Source organism: Acanthisitta chloris, unplaced genomic scaffold (genome assembly GCF_000695815.1).
Source record: "Acanthisitta chloris isolate BGI_N310 unplaced genomic scaffold, ASM69581v1 scaffold9873, whole genome shotgun sequence".
Classification (NCBI taxonomy): domain Eukaryota; kingdom Metazoa; phylum Chordata; class Aves; order Passeriformes; family Acanthisittidae; genus Acanthisitta; species Acanthisitta chloris.
In genome coordinates, this window is record NW_008665488.1 from 13,532 (window position 1) to 33,404 (window position 19,873).

General features: G+C 39.6%; 1 protein-coding gene across 1 annotated transcript in view; it reads right to left on the reverse strand.

The window, feature by feature from the left end:
• Positions 1–834: 834 nt before the first annotated feature.
• The window catches only part of ADAMTSL1 (ADAMTS-like 1), a 175,773-nt gene continuing 156,734 nt past the window's right edge, over positions 835–19,873 (reverse strand). The window contains exons 23-30 of the mRNA XM_009071781.1: positions 11,338–11,520; positions 9,176–9,295; positions 8,167–8,379; positions 6,612–6,795; positions 3,702–3,906; positions 2,283–2,392; positions 1,476–1,690; positions 835–944 (exon numbers count right to left, since the gene is read on the reverse strand). Coding sequence (XP_009070029.1) covers positions 835–944; positions 1,476–1,690; positions 2,283–2,392; positions 3,702–3,906; positions 6,612–6,795; positions 8,167–8,379; positions 9,176–9,295; positions 11,338–11,520 — 1,340 coding nt within the window. The remainder of the gene's footprint in view (positions 945–1,475; positions 1,691–2,282; positions 2,393–3,701; positions 3,907–6,611; positions 6,796–8,166; positions 8,380–9,175; positions 9,296–11,337; positions 11,521–19,873) is intronic.

Consider the following 19,873-nt stretch of genomic DNA (forward strand, 5'->3'; position numbering starts at 1 on the left):
CAAATGTCTGGTTCACAGCTCTGACATGGAAGCCTTCTGTCTAATTTAGTACCGGTAGAAAAGTCTAATCATGCCAGAACTTTGATTGTACTTCAGGGACTGGAATTAGAATAGAAAGAATGAAAAATGACACCCCATTTATTCAAGGCAGATCTATTGCTGCTTTGAAAATTGTACTAGCATCTACAGTGTCTTTTCCTGCATACACACAAATACAGGCACAAAAAATTCAATGTACTTCTGTGTCTCCATCTGACAGGCAATATCAGTAAAACATATCCTGTGAGATCAACCCTTAAGCTCAAGCTGTTTATGAAAAAGCAGTTGCTGCCAAACATTTTACAGCTACAAGCCACAGCTTCTATAAATTTTAAAATTGTGTTAAAATATCTAAAAAAAAATTAAAACAAAACCTAGGGTTCAACAGTTGCTGCATGTCAAAATTTTTCAAAGTATTTTTGTGACTTCTCCTACATTAAGGACAGTAAGCACTATCTGGTGCCTTCAGGTAATTATTTTTTCCCTGATCAAATTATAATGTGATGCCCTGTAAAATTTGACTGATGATACGCCATGATCTTATTTTGCTAATCCAGACACAAAAATGTTTACAATATTTAAAGTCCCATTGCAAAGAGTGGATAAGAAAAGTTCCCAGAAAAAATATCCTGTCCAGCACATCAATCTGCAATCCTGCTGTTTCATTAGCCCCAAGTTTCCATTTAGCTGTTACAACTAATGTCTCATTTACAAGTATAAATTTTGAGCAGGTTAGTTTAATGAACCTCTCTTCTCATTTCTTCACTGCAGCATCATGGACTTGCCATAGAGGACTTACATTTCTTGACATGATTGACAACATCTTTGTTTGTAGGTGTCTATCAAGCATAACTTTAGTTGCTTTACAAATGTACAGTAGTGAGTTGTATCCTTGCATTCGCCTTCTGAAAAATATATTTAAACATTACAAGGCTTTATAATGAGCAAAAGAGAAATAGTCGAACTTGTCATTGCAATTGTAAACAACTGATGGATTCCTGGTAGATTTGTAATTATTTTACTGTGCATTTCTGGCAACAGTGGATTCAGAGCTAAACAAGGTCACAAGTAAGAGGTGTGATCTCACTGCATTCATTTACTTATTGTCTGTTTCAGAACACTATCCCATCTTGGAGGAATTAACAGCTTGCTCAGAGACTTGTGAGTCACAACTGGCACGGTCATGTAGAGAAGTTTGCAAAAAACAACTTCCTAAATATCCTGTTTCTAAAAGTGCTTTTGAGGCTTTAATATCACACTGGCCTGCTTAGAGAAAAGTAACCCCAGGTTTCTGAAGTGCTCCTTGGAGAGGATAATTTTACCTTTGATGTACAATCAAATGCTTGCAGAATCATTAGTGTACAACTGTGAGTCACTTTCTAATATAACTACTACGAACTATTACTATGCTCATATTTAAATAAACATTTACATACTGTCACAGGATGTGACATTGCAGTGTTGCCAGGTCACTGGTCTCTTCCTCCATCCACAATACTGGTCAGCCACGGGTCTGCTGCTCTGTCTGTGTACGCAGTACACTCGTCTTGACTGAAATCCACTCCCACAGTCCACACTGCAAGGCCTCCAAGGACCTGTCCGCCAATAGACATCACATGCCTCTGAAGAACAGTTTCTTCTGACAGGAGGCCTGTGGAGGGAAAGAAATGGCAGTTCAATGTTTGCTTTTGTGCTAAACCTTTATTCACAGGGTGATAGAAGTGCTGTTGGAAGGGACGTCTGGAACTGATTAGCCCACACCTCCTGCTCATACCACAGCCAACCAGACCAGGTTGCTCAGGATCATCTCTGTGTTTTGAATATCTCCAAGACTGGAGACTCCACAACCTTTCTGGGTAACCTGTTCCAGTTTTTTCTTAAACATAAGTTCAATTCCCTGTATTTCATTTTGTGCCCATTCATCATGCCTGCTTACTCATGAGGAAACAGAAGACAAGGCTCTGTTTCTTTATATCAGTTCCTTAATCCTGGAATAGGAAAAGTGTTTTACCTTTTGAGCAACTTAACTGACCCTGAACGCTGCATAGTACACTGCAAGTTCTTTGTGCATAACATCTCTTGAGTTCCCAAATTCATCCAGTGTCTGCAAAGGGTTGACTGTCACTACCTCCTTTCCTTGTGTTTGATACAAAAATTTGCACATTTATACTGCTTTGACAACCCTACACCTTTAACTTGATCATCTAAAGAATCTAACTTGTAACTTCGTCAAGCTGTATTACCTCTTTCTTTCATCACAAAAAGAGTTGGGCACCAGAGATCCATTACGAAGTTGACATAGAAAATGACGATGCTGCAAACCTACAGGGCGACTTACACAGCGACCAGAGCACTGAAAAGGGAGAGAAAAGGGTGAGGGGAGAGAAAGTTAGTAACAACAGAATTGCCTTTCTAGGCAGTTACTCAGCTACACAGCCCAGCCATAATTCTTGCTCTGTGTTTCTCCTTCTTCAGCCCTATCACAGCTCAGTTCGGATAAGCCCAAGATATTTTGGATTCTCTGTGTGCAGTTTTGTCAAGATACTGAGTTTCCTGCCTATTCCTAAAGCTGAATCCACTATCTGCTCTCACCATGTCATATCCCTAGTGCTACAACATTCTGTAGCTCTGACAATCACAAACTTGCCTTGCTAAAAACCTGTATTGGGAATGCAGCAACAGTAATTCTAATGCATTACTTAGCACATTGACTAGTAAATACTGTATTAATAATTGCAAAAAACATATCAAGGTGAACACAAGTTTACTGTGCAAGGGAAGAAACAGAAAATACAGGAAAATGAAGTTCTGTGCATTAAATATTGTGGCAACTGCTGTTGAAGCATTTTCACATGTCTTTTTCGAGGACTTCACAATTATAACTGTGCAGACTGTGTTCTTAAAGACTGCAGTAAAAGCAAAATACTGGCTTGGAAAATGGAATTCATCATAATGGCTTAGCTGAAACTAATACTCAGGTTTCAGGTCGCATCTTCAACAAATAAAAGTAGCTCAGACATACAAAATGGAAAACAAAAACCCACAAAAAAACCCAACCCAAACCACGATTTCTAGCTGACTGGTATGAAAGGTAATTAGAGCTACTGCCACAGAGCTCCTCCCCTGTGCAAGAGGACAGATGTTCAGCCAATGGCTTGATGACACTGATGTACTTATGATAGCATAGAGTAAAATGTTTGGAAGTGTGGTAGTCAAGGTAGACCTTAGTGACAAAGATGGATATTATGTTAGTAGAGCAATGCGAACTTGTATGTACTTGCATATCCATCTGCACATACCTGCTTGATTTATAGATTATTATTATAAGATTTTGAAACTATGTTTGGGGGGACCATAACAACGATCAAAGGGCACTTGAAGTTATGCCTAGGGAGGATTGTAACAATAATCAAAAGCAACTGGGATCCATGCTTGGGTGAAATCAACAGAATAATAGTAATGTAATGATTAACCTATGGTTATGTAAGAGAAGAGTATAAAATGTATCCATCTCTGATCCATGTCGGAGTCAGATTTGGGTCTGTACCCCGACTCCCAGAGCTCTTCAATAAAAGCACCCATATAATCATTCAGTGATTATGTGTTTTCTACGCTAACACTTTGAAAGTAGAAGGAGTTTGCAGACAAACTCTGTAACTTACCTGTGCTTTTGTCTGTACTGGCTGCACTGTACACGAGTGACCTGTGCAAGGTTTCCTGCCCACAGGTCGATCTCTGTGGGCACAGGCACCTGGCAGCACTGCCAGCACACTGCCATTGGCTTTTACTTGCTGACACCTTAGTTCTCGATGGCGAAATCCATTGCCACAGGACGCAGAGCACTCAGACCACGGACCAGCCTCCCACCTGCAGGGAGCACAGGCAAATCATAGCAATTATTGTAAACTTGCTGGTGAATTGCAGCAACTGTTTGCAAACAAAACCCAAAAGGACCTGTCACTGCACGGTTTAGAGGTGAGAACAGGTAGAATCAGCTTTTTCAGTTAAGCAAGACTTTATAAATGTGGTTAACTAATGACTTAGCATATATCCTAACAGAAGTTACACTGCTTGTACCAGAAACTTATACTAGGTAAGCCCTACAGCCCCTGCTGGATGGGACTTCCCAGAAGGAAGGACAGTATACTTTTCCATAACTTATAAAATTAATAGTACCCATTTAGTTACTACTAAGGTGAAAGGTGTCATAACTCATCCAAATTTATTACATCGAGGTCTCAGTAGATAATGGCTCAAGCAGAATATATCACTTATTGATTAGAAGTTGCAAATGAGGTCTCAGTAGATAATGGCCCAAGCAGAACATATCACTTATTGATTAGAAGTTGCAAAGCTTCAGTCTGTCTTGGCAGCTAGGAACAATCCTGGGGAGGCAGCAGGTGGTAATACAATCTGTTTGACTTGAGCTTTTCATAAATCTAGACTAGAAATACCAAACGGGACTTTACGTATAGCACAACTGTGATAACAGGAAAAATATTCTATTCTCTTCAGCAATTATTTCATTTTCTTACAGTCAAACAGCTTATATCCATTCAAGGAAGATTAGTCTTTTACAGTCTGTACTCTTGTCTTTTTCTCCTTTTTAGAGCTCAAGTACTTTTGCAAACATTTGGTGCAGTGTATGTGCAGCAAAGCACAAATTAAGTACATATTCAAACTCTTATATTTGCTGAAGTCTACTTCCATGCTGTGCCAGAGACAAGTGATTAAACACATGCAAAACATTTTGAGTAACAAGGGCCCATGGCACTGGCCACACGTCTAAAGCCTTTATCATTCTATGGATACTTTCTAAAGAGCTGCCTTGGGATGAGAAGGTTGTGCAGAAATCAGTAAGTGGGGAAATGGGAAGGGAAGTCTGGACATTTTGCACATCCCTCCCAGGTCAGTAATCACAGCGAGGGGGAGAGGTTAGAGACAACCAGGAACCAGACACAGGACTATTTTTCCAGGAATATGGGCTGCTTTTCCTGTATAGAAAGCACAGGATACTTCACGAAAGAAAAACAATTAGTATGTTAGCATGCATGTATAACTCCAGGCAGAGTTAATTACGTTAGTATACACACAAGTCCCTTCCACTGGTGAATACATGAAGCCAAATTAAAGGCAGAATAAATCTTAGCATTTTAAAAGACAATTCAGTTCCCATTCTGTTTAGCCACATGAAATAACTGATTTGTTATTGTTGTGAATACTCCAGGCCCAGTGGTAATCAGATTGTTCAGTCATGCCCTACAATCCATGAAAGGCATGACCTGCTCTGGGGAGCACCAAGCCCTTTTGTATCCTCTGCACTGTCACCTGCTCCAAATGGCTGGAGCTTAAGAGTGAAACCTGCAACTGAATCTGTGTTTCAAACTATTAGTTCTATTTCAGTGTTTTTCCACTGGCAAAACTTTTGCTTGCTATGGGCTGGCTGGAGTCCAGGCTCACAATTTAAAATGATCTGATTTTTGGCTGCTAATAATGATTTTTCCACTGGCAAAACATTTGCTTGCTATGGGCTGGCTGGAGTTCAGGCTCACAATTTAAGATGATCTGATTTTTGGCTGCTAATAATGAAATCTAAACAAATTTCTCCTGATATGTATCTGTTGCTATGTTCTCTGTATTTAGAACACACTGGCAGGATGCACTCCCACAATGTCAGTTAAGGTCTTAACACTTCTCTCCCAATATTTTCCAGTGAGGGACAACTCCAAAATGTGTACATCCCTCACAGATTTTTATGCTGCTGACAGTGATGGCCAATTCTTTAAAGGAACAGAAAGCACTTGTTTCAAGGGCTCCTGGGAGGTTTCCTGCTAATACAACAGAAAGCACTTGTTTTGAGGGCTCCTGGGAGGTTTCCTGCTAATAACATGGATCAATGCCTTATTGAGCTGGAATGCTTAGTGCAATTCAGATTGTCTAGAGGTAATGTGTTGACCTTTGGAATCGGATGGTGTGGGATACTTCTCTGTCATATAAATATTTTTAGCCTCAAGATCACAAGGTAACCCAGTTGATCCAGTGAGAAAATTGGCAGGGAGGACATGGAAGGAGCAATGTGCTGAGAGGCACTAGAGACAAATGAGGCATTCCACAGAAAATGGAAGAGCTCTGCTGGCACGAAGGGGGCAGCAGAGACAAATGAGGCATTCCACAATAAATGGAAGAGCTCTGCTGGCACGAAGGAGAGCAGGTGAACACAGAGTGTCCTGACTGCTCTAAACACAATGAGTTTTTCCTCTGTGTGGTGCCACAGATTTCACAACTAGCACATCACAGTGTCTCAGAGAGCTTAGCTTTTGAGGTGTTAGTGTGGTAGCAGCAAGACTTGCTGCAGCAGCATGGAGACGAGCTCAGATCTCAATTTTTCAGCTGAATCAAGCATTTCCCTACTTGCTTGTGATGTATTTTCACATCTTTCATGCTTTGGGATCCATGATGAAATAAGCCTCACATTTCAGACTCAGAGCATAAACACAGAATCAATTTCAGGAGGTTGTGAGTGTATTTTAATACATACAGAGCACATGGAAATAGAGTAGAAAGGTGCTTACCTGGCAGGACAGTCTTCTGTGTTGCATGACTGGTAAATAATTGCTGGTTTTTGCAGTTCTCTGCATAGTGATTCATTGACTGTCTGTTTCTCTGCATTCATGCACTGCAGCCCTCTGGAGTGGGTTCCTGAATGCCCACAGCTAGCAGAGCAAGGACTCCACTCAGCATATTCCCATGTATAATCTAAGAAGTGCAATTAGAAGCAGTGTGAGAGAGGCACTGTACCTTGTAACTGTGCCACATTTTGACTGATTTGGCAGCACACTCTGCTAGCTAGATAGATACTGCATCCTCTGCAGAAAAGCAAATATTTCAGCATTGTGAAAAGGGACCTTGAGGTAAAATAGAATTTAGTCCTGCTCAGCTTCCCCTCAGGTTCAGCCCTCACCTACGAGCACAAAGCTCCCTAAAAGGCAAATGGGATCAGCACATGTGCACATGAAGGGCAGAACCTGGCTCACAGTAGGAACTGATGAACTTCTTTTAAAACTTTCATAACATTTTTATACAATGAGCATTAAAAAGAGGAAACTGTAAATCAGGCTCTCTAGGTTTCCTGCTGTTCTACAGTAAGTTTATTCTGAAGAAAACTCATCTTATTCCAGACACTTCACATAATTTCAGGATTTAAGAAAATCCTGTACTAAACTGCAGAAGAGTATTTAATGCAAAAATAATTTGCCACAGAGACATCTGGCAAGATGAAAAAGGAATTTGTTTTAGAGAGCAGTTTATATTAAAAACCGATCACCTCTAACAATTCCTACCTTTATATTTGGTCACAATTCCACACTTACCCCTTCCTCCACAATTTTTTTTTGACACTTGGTAAAAGATGAAGTACTACACAATGTTGACAGATTTTTATGTGATCACAGAAGGAGTCAGGTTTTTCTATAATAACCAAGAATAATTGATAGCTACCAGCTGTGTCCACAGGCTCACTCTTCCAGCACATAATGAATTCTTTAACTTATTGTTTTTCAATGTTTCCTTATTACTTCTGGGTTTCTTAAAATAATACAAAAGGGCCTTTTTCAAAGTAGAAATAGTTAAATTTACTGACTGCAACCATGATGGAGGGACTGTACTGTTTGTTTAACTAGGATGATACTGCTCAGAAGTGCCCTCAATGTGCCTACTGTGCAAAAAGCACCAAAGGAGATTCTGCAGTCTCACAAGTGTGTGGGCACTGCTGTGATGAAACATTTACATAGGCACTTTGTATCATTTGTTGAAGTGGAAGTTGATAAAACCTGACTGATTTAAAACCGTTTAAGCTGAAAGACACTGAATTAGGCAACATGCTCTCAGCTCCTCAGATACACAGGTAGAAATCAGAGCCCCCACAAGATACTTGGATACACATTAATTCCCACATCCAATTCTGAGTGTGGACATTGTCTATTGGCTTAAATGGGACTATTCACATATGTAAAGTTAAACATGAATTACTTTCTATGCATAAAAGCAGGTTAGGTTTCGGCAAAGTCTTTACAGAGTGAAAGAAGATATTTTAAAATTTAAGAATTTGTCATATAATTTTCAACAAACCTTCCTTCTTGACATTTACCCAAACTGACATTAGTTTTGCACTAGCTGTAGTCCAGCATTGGAATTGTCCAGCAAATTGACCAGAGTTGGTGTTCACCTCTAGGATACGACCCCCAACCAGGGTTCGGTATTCCAAGGTCTTAACTTCCTCAATTGGACTATCTCCAAAGAGCCAGTGGACTGTATTTCTGTAGCTGGGCAGCACTGGGCAACCTAAAAATCAACAGTGTTTTAGCAGGTTTTTATAAACACACTGAAATGTTTGCAAACAAGTATGTATGGGTGTGTGGTTCTACATAAAACACATTACCATTCTAAGTAAAAACAAAAAACATACATTCACTGAAGTCCATGCTATGGCCCCAAATCCTGACTGACCTTTGAGTGATATCAGCTCTGTAAGCTGATGTAGAGTTACCACACTTCTTTATACTTTTCATTTCAGTAAGTTCTTATAAACTTTCCTTGGATATTATCAAAGTGGATGTGGGGAACAACTATTCAAACAGAACAAGGATTTAATCCCAGGCTCTACAACATGTAAATAGGTCTGTAATTAAACAGTTTCTATTTACTTGGGAAAAGAATCATAAACACATTAAATGAAATTACTGCATTCTGACTCCACAGGCACAAATCAGGATGCAAACAGAGGCATTTGTTTAGACAGGAAAAACCCCCAAACATTTCTGGACCACAGCTGAATCCCTTTCCATTTTTTTCAAGTGAAACTCAAAGAGTAATTACACAGCTTTAGTGTCATGGTGAGTCGCTTAGACAATGCCTAAAAGGTCACCATTCTAAAACATTTTTTGAAAAGATGAATAAAAAAATAATTGCATGTTTACTTTAAGACCTCCTCCCTGATAACAGAAAGCTAACATACAGTTAGCAAATCCAGGTGATCACCAATCCTGGACTCCTGAGAATTACACTCACTTATTCCACGGGTTCCATTGGAATGAAATAAATCAATAATATAAATGACAAAGCAGAAAAGACAACACACCTATTCTCAGTGGCTCTCCAGGTACCACAGTGACATTTGTACCAACTCCAGATGCCATTAGGACACGTTTTCTTCTGCTTCCCTTGGACAAGTGAGTGTTATTCTCTGCAAATCTTTGTTCTGTAACACAATGCATAAGATCAGCAAGAATTAAACCATGATGTAAAAAAAATATTTGTATCAAAATATCCAACATGCTAGTTATGAAGCAGGAGGACAGTAGCAGTTTGGAATTCTTTAGGATCAACTTCATTTATGCAGTTAAATTGCCCATCTAACAAATATACTTCAGACATGTAGACAGAGTAACGCAGAAATTATTTATATTTATGCAAGGTTCTAAATAAATCAAATTTATTGAACTTATTAGAAAAATAGGCCAGTAGCACTTTGTGTAAAAACACAATTTACAGGATGTATTTCCCGTTTTCCATGACAGTGTTATCTATTATTTCATTACCATCCATTAACATACAGAAATTGTAAGAAAAATAATTCTCTCAGTGGAATCAGGCCAATTCCTCTGTTCCACTAGATAGAATTATGGCAAAGTGCTACAACAGAAAAAAAGCAGAAAATCTTTTAAAATCTCATTATGCATACAGATAGCATAACATATGCAGAATCAAATGCCTATCACTATAGCAACTCCTCCTTTTTATCACATGCCGACAGAATAACTGCCAAAAACGTGGGCAATCTGTCAGTAACACACAGCTCCTACCACTTAGTCAACATTTCTGGTTTAATGAATGTACATAATAGCTATGATTCTCCTTCCAGAAGGGTTTAAATCTTTTGTTATATTCCAACTTCGGTGGGTCATTTTACATTGGCTCAATATTCTTCCGCAGTGTGCAATGTCTGTACAAAGCCTCCTCCTTGTCTGTGAACACCAGGACAAAAAAGACCCCACGAAACCACAGTGAGGACAGTCCCATAGGCAAAAGGCTGTTTGGCTTGTCAGACCTTAGGAACTTTTATTGGAAAGGCTGCACAGATTTTGCACTACTGCTGGGCTGCCCCCAGTCAGGCAGTAAATGCTGTAGCCAACTCCAAAAACTGACATGATGTTTTAGACAACACTGAGCCAGTGCAATCTGCAAGTCCTGACAGCAGAAGTCCTCCCAGTTTCACTGCAGTCCTGCTCAGCCAAAAACTTGCAGAATTTGGCCCTCTCCTACCCACTCCAGATTTATTTAAACTAGTGTCACGTGACCCACAATAGAAACGAAGTTCAGACTCTCGTGAGCAATCCTTCCAGTCACGTCATTATAATAATATTCCCCTCTGGAACATTCGAAGTTTTGATGTACTCCTGGAAAACTGAAACCAAGAAGGCAGCTTCAGTCTCCACTCATTCTCACACAGAGACTCCTATTATGTCTTTGCAACGTCTTCCTTGGCCAACAGATCCAAGCATCTCTAACCTGCCCTACTCGTGTGCTCAAGAAAGAGAGCTTTGTGGCAGGACTGGCCACGGGGAGCTGTGCTGCACTTTGTACAGCAAAATGGTGAAAAAGTTTATCTCTGGAGTCAAATGATCCAGTTATTGGAGCTATTTGCAAGGTATGATTGTATTATACAGTTTTACATTATCAATCTACTCACAATAGAGTCATTTACATGGAGTTTTTCTTTGCATTTTCTGTTCTGAGAGTTAGCAGTTCATATTCAGAATGGTTTCTTTTCCATGTCCCTACATTTTATTGGCCTCTATAATTAAAAAAATCAAACACAACACACAAACAAAAAAAAACCCCAAACCTCCAAACCAGTCTTTGCTTTCATTTTCCTGCATTTCCCTGCATATCTTCTGCAAACTCAAGCCTGCCCTGTTTCCCTAGGTAAAACCACTAGGAACAATATAACATGACAGCAGATTTAGTTTCTGATGTGTCAGCTGGTTTAAAAGGGCTGGTATTTGTTGTCTGGAATCAGGAAGATGGAACAACCTTGAAATCACAAGTTAAACCATCTGTACATAGATTCACATGACAGGAAACACAAACCAGAGGACAGATCCCAGGGAGTCAGATGCAATCAAGAATTCCAAATTCCTAATAAAGTGTTAAATAGCCCCCCAACTATTTTATTGGTAAACTTTGATTATAAAGTGGCTCACTGTTGTTATCAGTAAGGAATTCTCATTTAGCACTTACCAGTTATGTGAAGAACAGATGCAGCTTCAGCTTTTCCGAGAGCATTAGTTGCACTACAAGTGTATGTTCCTGCATCTTCATAGGAAACATTCCTCAGAAATAAAGAGCCATTCAAAACCAAGAAAGAATGGATTTGTAGAATGTCTTTCTTCTTCAACCATGTAACATTTGGTTGGGGAACACCTTTAAAATGCAAATAATGAAAACATTTATTGTGAGAGATAAGCCACAGGGTTTATATTGCTAACTGCTAGTGCAACACCCAAGAACCCCAAGTTCCTTTGACATGTCAGAGAGCAAAACCCAAAGTAACAACATTGCAGTAAAACAAGCATTTTTTCCACTCACAACAAACCTCCTCAGTTGTGATCCCTATTAATAATTCAGCATCCCATGAAGATTAGAGGTTAAAGGTTAAGTGCTGTAAGCCAAGCTCACAGACACCTTTAAAAACTGCTACCAGCCCTACAAAAACAACGTGCTCATATGTCTTGCAAGATGTGAGACCATTAAACCCAGTAAGGACCAACCTACACAAAGATCTGCAGAGCACCTTGTGATCCAACCTGCCACTCAGAATGTATGAAGAAAACAATGACTATTAAATTTTTGGGCAAACCTAAAATAAAAATAATTAATTGATGCAAAAATTTATCTCTAAGAAAAAAAGATCTATTTCTCAATTAGATTAGAAAATGCATGTGACCAGTTTATGCCAAAACACTCTTGGGAACTTCTCCAAGTTGCAGATGTGATCTCTACAACTTGTTATGATGCAGTGTGAAGGGAAAGGAACAGAAAGAGCTATTAACAATGAAAGGAGAGGCTCAGTTGGTAAGCAATCTCAGTTACCCTGATATAGGAAACCAAAGGTCTATCATCATCCCTGCTGTAAGACTTGAACTCTGAGAACCTCAGCATCTGCAGGTAACTTGTCATTTTAAATTTTAATCAGCAGATGACTTTGGACATCTATTTTTAATGAGACGATTTTTCCACTGGCACAGTACCAGTGGGAGGACTACTACCCTTTTATTTTCCTCAAAGATTTGCCTTTAAAAAGATATTTTGGAAGTTGGCAAATAAGACACTTCATTGCTTGTGCTTTGGTTGAGCTGCTGCAACAGAAATGCTCTTTCCAAGTTCCAAAATCTGAGGGAATTCACTGCAAGTTGGTGTACGTGGCACAGTGAGCAGCCACAGAGGGGCACAAAGGTGCAGGGAAGAGGCAAGTGAGAGCAGATAAATGTCTTTCACCTTAACTCTTTTTCTCACTAACTATATTCGCCAGTGCTCACTGAAGACTACCAAAACAGGTTCTGCTACAGAAGCAGACCCAAACGTGGGACATTTGGAAGTTGCAGCCATATTGAATGCTAATTCAGTCTCCTCTCTTCACAGATCATTGTGCAGTATTACTTTACAGATGATGTCTTCATGATGTGGAATGGCCTTTAGGAACAACTTTAACATTTCAATCACTGGCTTAGCACTTCCAATGCACACCTCAAGTTTTTCCTTTGCTGTAATAGGAACCAGACATATTTTTTGGAACCTGCTCTTTCACTGAAGGAAAAGCTCCCCTACCATTTTGTCTAGAAGGCAGCGGAGAGAAACAATCTTCTGCATAATCAGATTTTATTCTAGACAATGTAGCAGCTGTTCAGTTCTTTAAAACTCATGTAGAATTGTGTTTTACTGAGTAAAGCTGCATAAAACAAAGTACAGACCTGCAGGGCGCACAAGGGTCTGAAACCCAGGCTGTTTTTCAAGTTTCCAGAAGAAGGTTTATGCCACTTCAAAAAATCCTTTTGGAATCAGGATGAGGTCTTGTTTTAAGGGTCTTTTTTCCATTTTACCATAACTTTCTGGCTAAAGTGTATCACTCTCAGACATATTTTTCCTTTACAGTGTAAATTCCATGGCCATTCAGGCATATATCCTTACAATGCAGATGGGCTGAGGAGGTGGTGTGAGGATGCTGAGCTGTTTTAATCTAAGGCCTAGAGGTTTGCAGCCAGACTACCCTCACTGGCACCAGAGCCCAGCACACCAGTCAGAGCAAAAAACAAGCCAGATGCAGCACAGCTGAGATGGGACTGAAGTAAAAAAAGGTTTAAAGTCAAATTCCACAAAATGCAAAAACTTTTGGAATGGTTCGAATTTAAACTTTTAACCTGAACCTCTATCAAACTTCAGCTTAATATCATCCCATGATACAGTTCTCCCTCTGCTCTCATCACAGTATTTAGAAATGTACCTCATTCCTGGGATTTAATATAAGTATTTTTCTTCCAAACTTGGTTTGTATCCTAGAGTTTATCCTAGAAAATTTGCAATGCTTCTATTCTTCTACCCGAGTCTCATTCATAGACATGTAGAGCTTTTAAAAACCTGGACTGGAGTTCAGTTTGCAGAAGAAATCTGCAGAACAGCTTTGCCTCTCATTTTAAGTTCTAAATTGGGTATGTGTCACACACCTTAAACTCAAGTTATAGCAAACGATTCCTCTTTCTTTCTCCAAAGAGCTGTATACATTTCTCTTCAGGGGAAACAAACGAGTAATACCACACACACAAGAAAATCAGACCATTCCTCAAATGAATAATGTGAGCACACAAACATAAATTCTAGGTCTGAGGAGCGCAAGCACAGACAGAGCCCTGCAGAACAGCCCAGCTGCCATGCACAATGAATCCAGCCAAGCCATCTTAGAGGTGCTGGCACTTACAGCTAAAGAGTACGTGTGTGGGGAATCCATGGAAAACTGTCAGTTAAATATATCATGGAAAAAACAACACTAATGCATTATACACGGTTACCGCACGCTGCCGTTTTGAAGCAGAGCTGACATTACCTAGATACCTTCAGGGAGCATCCATAAAGGTGAGCTGCTTGAGCTGAAAATAGTAGTGGGGATAACCACAACATTCCGGATTGCATTTTACCCCAAACTATTGAGAGGTAAGATTTTTATCTCGGAGTTAATAATGGCTGTGTGAACTGTGTGCTGAGCCCCTCGGAACTGGCCTCTTCATGACCATTTTGAGGACCCTCCAAGGTTTTGCGTTTCATGGTTTCATTTGTTTCCTCAACCTTTGTATTATGTGGAAACCAATCCACTGTCTGAGAGTGAGTCTGGGAGATATTGAACTATCTCCTTGAGAACAACTGGTATTTGCAATCAAGCTCCTTCTGTGACCTTTTCATAGGCTTTTGCTTAGGTTGCTGTTAAGAGTATTAAGGTAAATCCTCAGCTTGAGCCCTGAGCTAAGGAAAAAAGGAAGATTCCTTTCAGAAAAGAGCTCAGGGACCTATTAGATGCTGGAGTAGAGCATGAAGGGAGGAAAGGGGGTAGGACTCTAAATGCTCTATAGTCCAGGCCACAGCTGTATGCTAGAAATCAGGAGCCTCTAACACTATCTTTCAAGGGAACCCGAAACTGGAGGACACAAATGTGATATAAAGCTTTCAGAGCTGTGCATCCAAAGAGACATAGTAGAGAAACCAGACAGAAAAAAAGGTTGATTGCATGGTGCTATCACATCTCCTAATAAACATCCTAGAAATGGATTAAAGAAATAAAGCTGGAGAAAAAGACACCCCTGTTGTCCAGCTCCTTCACGTGCTTCAGCAAAGCAGCATATGCATTTCAAACTCTTCTGGACAGCTTCAGTTTATCTGTATGTTCACATGGGCAGGCAAAAATCCTTTTTCTGCCATAACTCTCATGAGAGACAGAGTTCTTGTTTATACTCTCATTTCTGGAATTCCTATCAGGAGAAACTCTTACTGTTGAAGGACACTTAAAAAACCTATTTTTGGGTGTGCATTTACCTTTTTGCTTAACAGTGTTTTGCATAAAACTCATCATACAGCACAGCCCCAGCACACAGTCACAGTTACCACATTTCAGGTGAAAATGTTTCCATCGTGCAGATTTTCAGTGCTTCTCCTTCAGAAATGAGACTTCATATTTACTACTCCCAAGATAAGATTTTCCTTCCCTACTGATATGCTGCTCTGCACACTGAGCTGTCTCATCTATCAGCCCTTGTGAGAAAGCAGCAAAGTACACAATTCCCACATTCCTCTTGTGACAAGACTCCAACAGTAGCACTGTGGAAAACACCAATTTTCCTACACAGAAACTGCAGGACAGAGTTCAAGCAAACCATTTAGACACCAAAAATTCTCTTTTTTCTTTTTTCTAGGCAAATAGTTAAGGCCTAAAACCTTTGATTTACCCTTTAGTACTCATGTAAATAAAAACCTTTAAAGTTTTCAGTACTGTTTTCTTATCCAAGTACAAACTAAACTGAGCAAAAATAAGCCAAACATAAATTGTTGTTGTGTTTTTTGAGGTTTTTTCCTCCTTAGAGGAGAAATATTAAATTATACTTAAGCTTTGGGACATATTTGTAGGACTTAATGCAGGAATTTGTCCTGTGCACAACCTTGAATTTTACTGTAGATGCTTGACTCTCCCTTACATAAAGGCTGATTTACACAGGGACTTTAAACGAACAAAAATAAAAATTCATGCTGTCTTCAAGAGCCTTTTCCATTACAAAATTGTAGCAAGGCTTTCAAGCTGAAGAATTCCTAGTTTGATCCCCAGACAGTGTGAACAGGGGAAGAGGTAAGAGATGGCCTGTATTTCCTTTGTTTCCTTCCCACAGATGCAGCTGAGGATGAGCCCAAAGGTACCAACTCTCCCAAACTGCCACAGGCTCAGAATCCCCAAGTGCAATTTAAATCTGATTGATTCAAATGGGAGATCCATCACTGGATCCAGTAGCAGAATCAAACAACCATATCCTACAGGAGGGCACTTGGGCATAAGACTAAATCCATCCCTATCAGGGAATGCAATTAAACACATACTTAAAATTAAAGATGGCTGTATTTGTCCTTCATGAACAAAGACACATTCCTGAACTTGGGCCTTCTTAGTCTTAGAATAACCGTAAAAATCCAAATCTTACTCTTGCAATGGATCTAAATCCTCTTTAAAATTTCTACTATAGTCCTAAGTGGCTATAAAACTTTAAAATTAGTCTAATCTATTTTTCTGACCTCAAATGCAGGTTATTTTCCACTAGCACTGGAGCAGCTCTACAATACTCAATGTTCCATGAAAAAAGTCATTTTCCACCATGAGTGGCCCTGGGACAGCAAATGTTATGGAAACAAACTCCAGCTCCGGATGGGACTGCAAAACATGTGCTTAAAGAAAGGGGAAAAAAGGAATCTGCACTATAGGGTGTCCTTAAAATATTCAGTGTTCAAAAACAAATTTCCTCCAACCTTGAAAGCCCTGTGAAATATTACACACTATAAAAATCTTGGCCTACTAACTAGTTGCTCTAAAACATTGGATATGTCTTCAGAAATTTTTCCCCTAGCTATGTAGAATCTCATAAAGTATTCTGTATTTCCCATTCAAGAGCAAGTCAGAACTGTGCTGGCACAAAGCACGTTTTGCTGCACTTCAATAAAAGTTTACCTAACTTCAGAGGCTAAATTTGCATGTCAACTTTCAGAGGAAACAATTCTTGGCCAGCAGTATACACAATGCATGTCATCTTATTATTATTTATCCTACACTCAGTAACACCTCCAGTGCACTTAGCATAACTTACAATGCAGTTGCTTTGACTGATGTCTTCGTATTTTCTCCAGCAGAAGTCACAAACTGCTTTTATATTTATATTATCTGTATTATGCTTGAGCAATCAAACTCTAGTGAACCCTAAGCCACCTGAACCCTGCTGCTACTGAAATTACCTGTATGAATCTTGCCAAGATCACCAGGAATAATTGCCTTGGACAGAGCACCAGAGTGAAACATTTTGGAACTTGGTATGATCCTCCAACCTGCCCTCTGACACTGTCCCTTCTCTTGCAATCTTTCAAAGCTATTACCTCCCCTGCTTCCTACCAGCCACACAACAGCTCCTCGTCCTAGGTGGTAGCAGCATCTGGCAGGATTTCGATATTCTTACTGACGTCTGGTGACCTCCTGAGAGGGGTTCCCAAAGCAAGACCCTTTCCCATCCCACTCCTCCTGCAGCTCTGTTGGGTTCTGTTTAGTTCTCTGGCTCTTAGCTCAAAGAGAACTTGATCTTTTTTCCAGCTGCAGAAGTTTAAGGCTAATATTTTTCAAAATCAGGCATTTGAAATAAGGCAACTATATTTAGGCAACTAATGACTACTGGACTGAATTCTGTAGTCGACCCCCAACAAAGACATGGTTGGTGTGCATTAGGGCAATACCACAATTCAGCACTGTTAGCAGAGACTATTTTGCCCAACTGGGGCTGTGCTGTATCACCAAGGACCCGGATGTTTATCATCATAAAGTAGATACATATGCAGGGACTTGAAAAATATTTTTTCATCAGAAATTAAAGAGCTACACAGGAATTACAATCTTTAGACCTGAAGTCCACTTCAGACAGCACTTTGTGTCCAGTGATGGGCACTTGGGGATGCATAGGCAGAGTACAGAAATCATGGCACTTACTGAATGAACCTTCCAGGCCCTTAAACCATCAGGCCTGTTTCCTCTAATATTGCTCTTTTCTCTACCTCTTCTAGCAATACTATATCATTTTTTAAGCTGAGATTAGCAAGTTGCAAACAGGACTCACCACAACTTTAAGCAATGGAGAAGTTATATTTTCTACTCTTTCATTCATTCCTCTGCCGGTGGTTTGACTTGCCTATATGGAGAGCACCCAGCAAGTGTGGCAATCATTCAGGTACAGACACGTGCATATGTCTAGATTTAAGATTATTTGTTCTATATGTGCATTTATTCTGCAAATATCAATTCTGAACATCCTTTGCCTTCATTTAGCTATTAAACATCACTTGTGTGATCCTGCTGCACCTCCTTGCAGAGAGATTTAGGTCCAATTAGCCCTTACAAATCTTCATTCTTCACAGCTTTAGTCAACTAACCATTCACATTCATTTTGAGAACTTCTATAAAAATGCTGAGCACCACAAATCCCAGAACAGTCTTTGGGACATCCTACTCTCTCTCCACTGTGTATCTGGCCACTTGTTCCTCTTAGTCATTCAATCCAGTGCTAACCAGAGAGTTAACCTCTTCATTTACACTATTAGAATTTGTTAAACTTTGCTTAGGGAACTTCTTGACAGCTTTTTGCAAACTGAAGTAGGAAGTATTTGAAATTTTACCTTCATCTAACACAATTCATCTTAAGGGAGTTGAAAGGAGTTTGAAGGACAGTCCTGCTCAAATGAGCAAAGAGGAAAAAAGCAATGCTGTAAACCATTTCAATGTATGGGTTGCTCCTCCCCTGCCCCGACCTCTGTAGATTATATCTATCCCAGCAGGTAGTGGAGAGCCTCAGGAATGTGCTTTTAAAGAGACATGGCAGGTACTGAGGTCCCCACACACACCCAGTGTGTGTTTGGGTGAGGGTTGCTTGGGACTACTGGGTGAATCTTGCCTGGATCCTTGGATGTACTGCCCATTAGTACTGGGAAGTAACAGGAATGGACCCCAGGCACACCCTTCCATTTAGTAATACCCAAAGGGACTCAGTTTTCAAGTTCCCAGACTGTTAGAAAACACAAAGTGAAGCACAATTAAGCTTTTGAAGTGCATCTTTCAGTCCTTCCTGCTTGTGCCTGATCTAAACAAAAACTCTAACGTAGATGCACTTACTGTAAAAAGAAGAAAAGATTTTCCTTCGATAATTCCTTCCTCTACTAATTATAAAGAGTGTCATTCCTTCCTCATAAAGTAAATCTGTACTTACTCCTTTAAACATTTGAAATCTGTAATTAATATCTTTTAGAACACACAAAAAAACACTAAGAGAAATGAAGAGCCAAAATTCTATGTATTAAACTAATATATTTCTTCACTGATGTCTTCTGAGGGGTTAAGCACAAAAGACAAAGAACAGCATCAAAGCTGCATTTAGAATAGTGTGGGTAAATGAAGGAACAGATGGAAAATCAAAATCTTGGTTTCTCTGGACCTGTTTCAAGTTCCAATACTGACAGCAAGTAGCTGGTCCACCTTTGTGAAACTTCTGTGCAAAACCAGATTCAACAGGTTTTGTGTATTTCTCACAATTTTTTATCAGTATGTTATTCTTAGAGAGCCAACATGTATTAATAGGAATGCAGAGTTTGGATAATTTTTCAAGGCCTCTGTGCCAAGATATTGCTGCAATGTAAAGCACAACCAACTTCAGCTCAGTGAGTCACTTCCACGCTCTCACCAGCAAGGGGCAGACAATGCATATTTTATTCGTGTTTTCACTTTTCCTCCTGTTTAACTTAGAACTTTCAAAGGTTTTGCAATAAATGGAGTCTGACAGTTTTAGTTTATTTTAGTAATAATCACAAGACAATCTTTTCTGCAAATACAATAAATGTTATCCAAGAGCAATTTGGAGCAATCAGTATTGATATTTATACCATGTGCGTTGATTGAAAAGCTCTTGGCTGTAAGAATGGAATATGAATCTATCCAGAATATTATGAA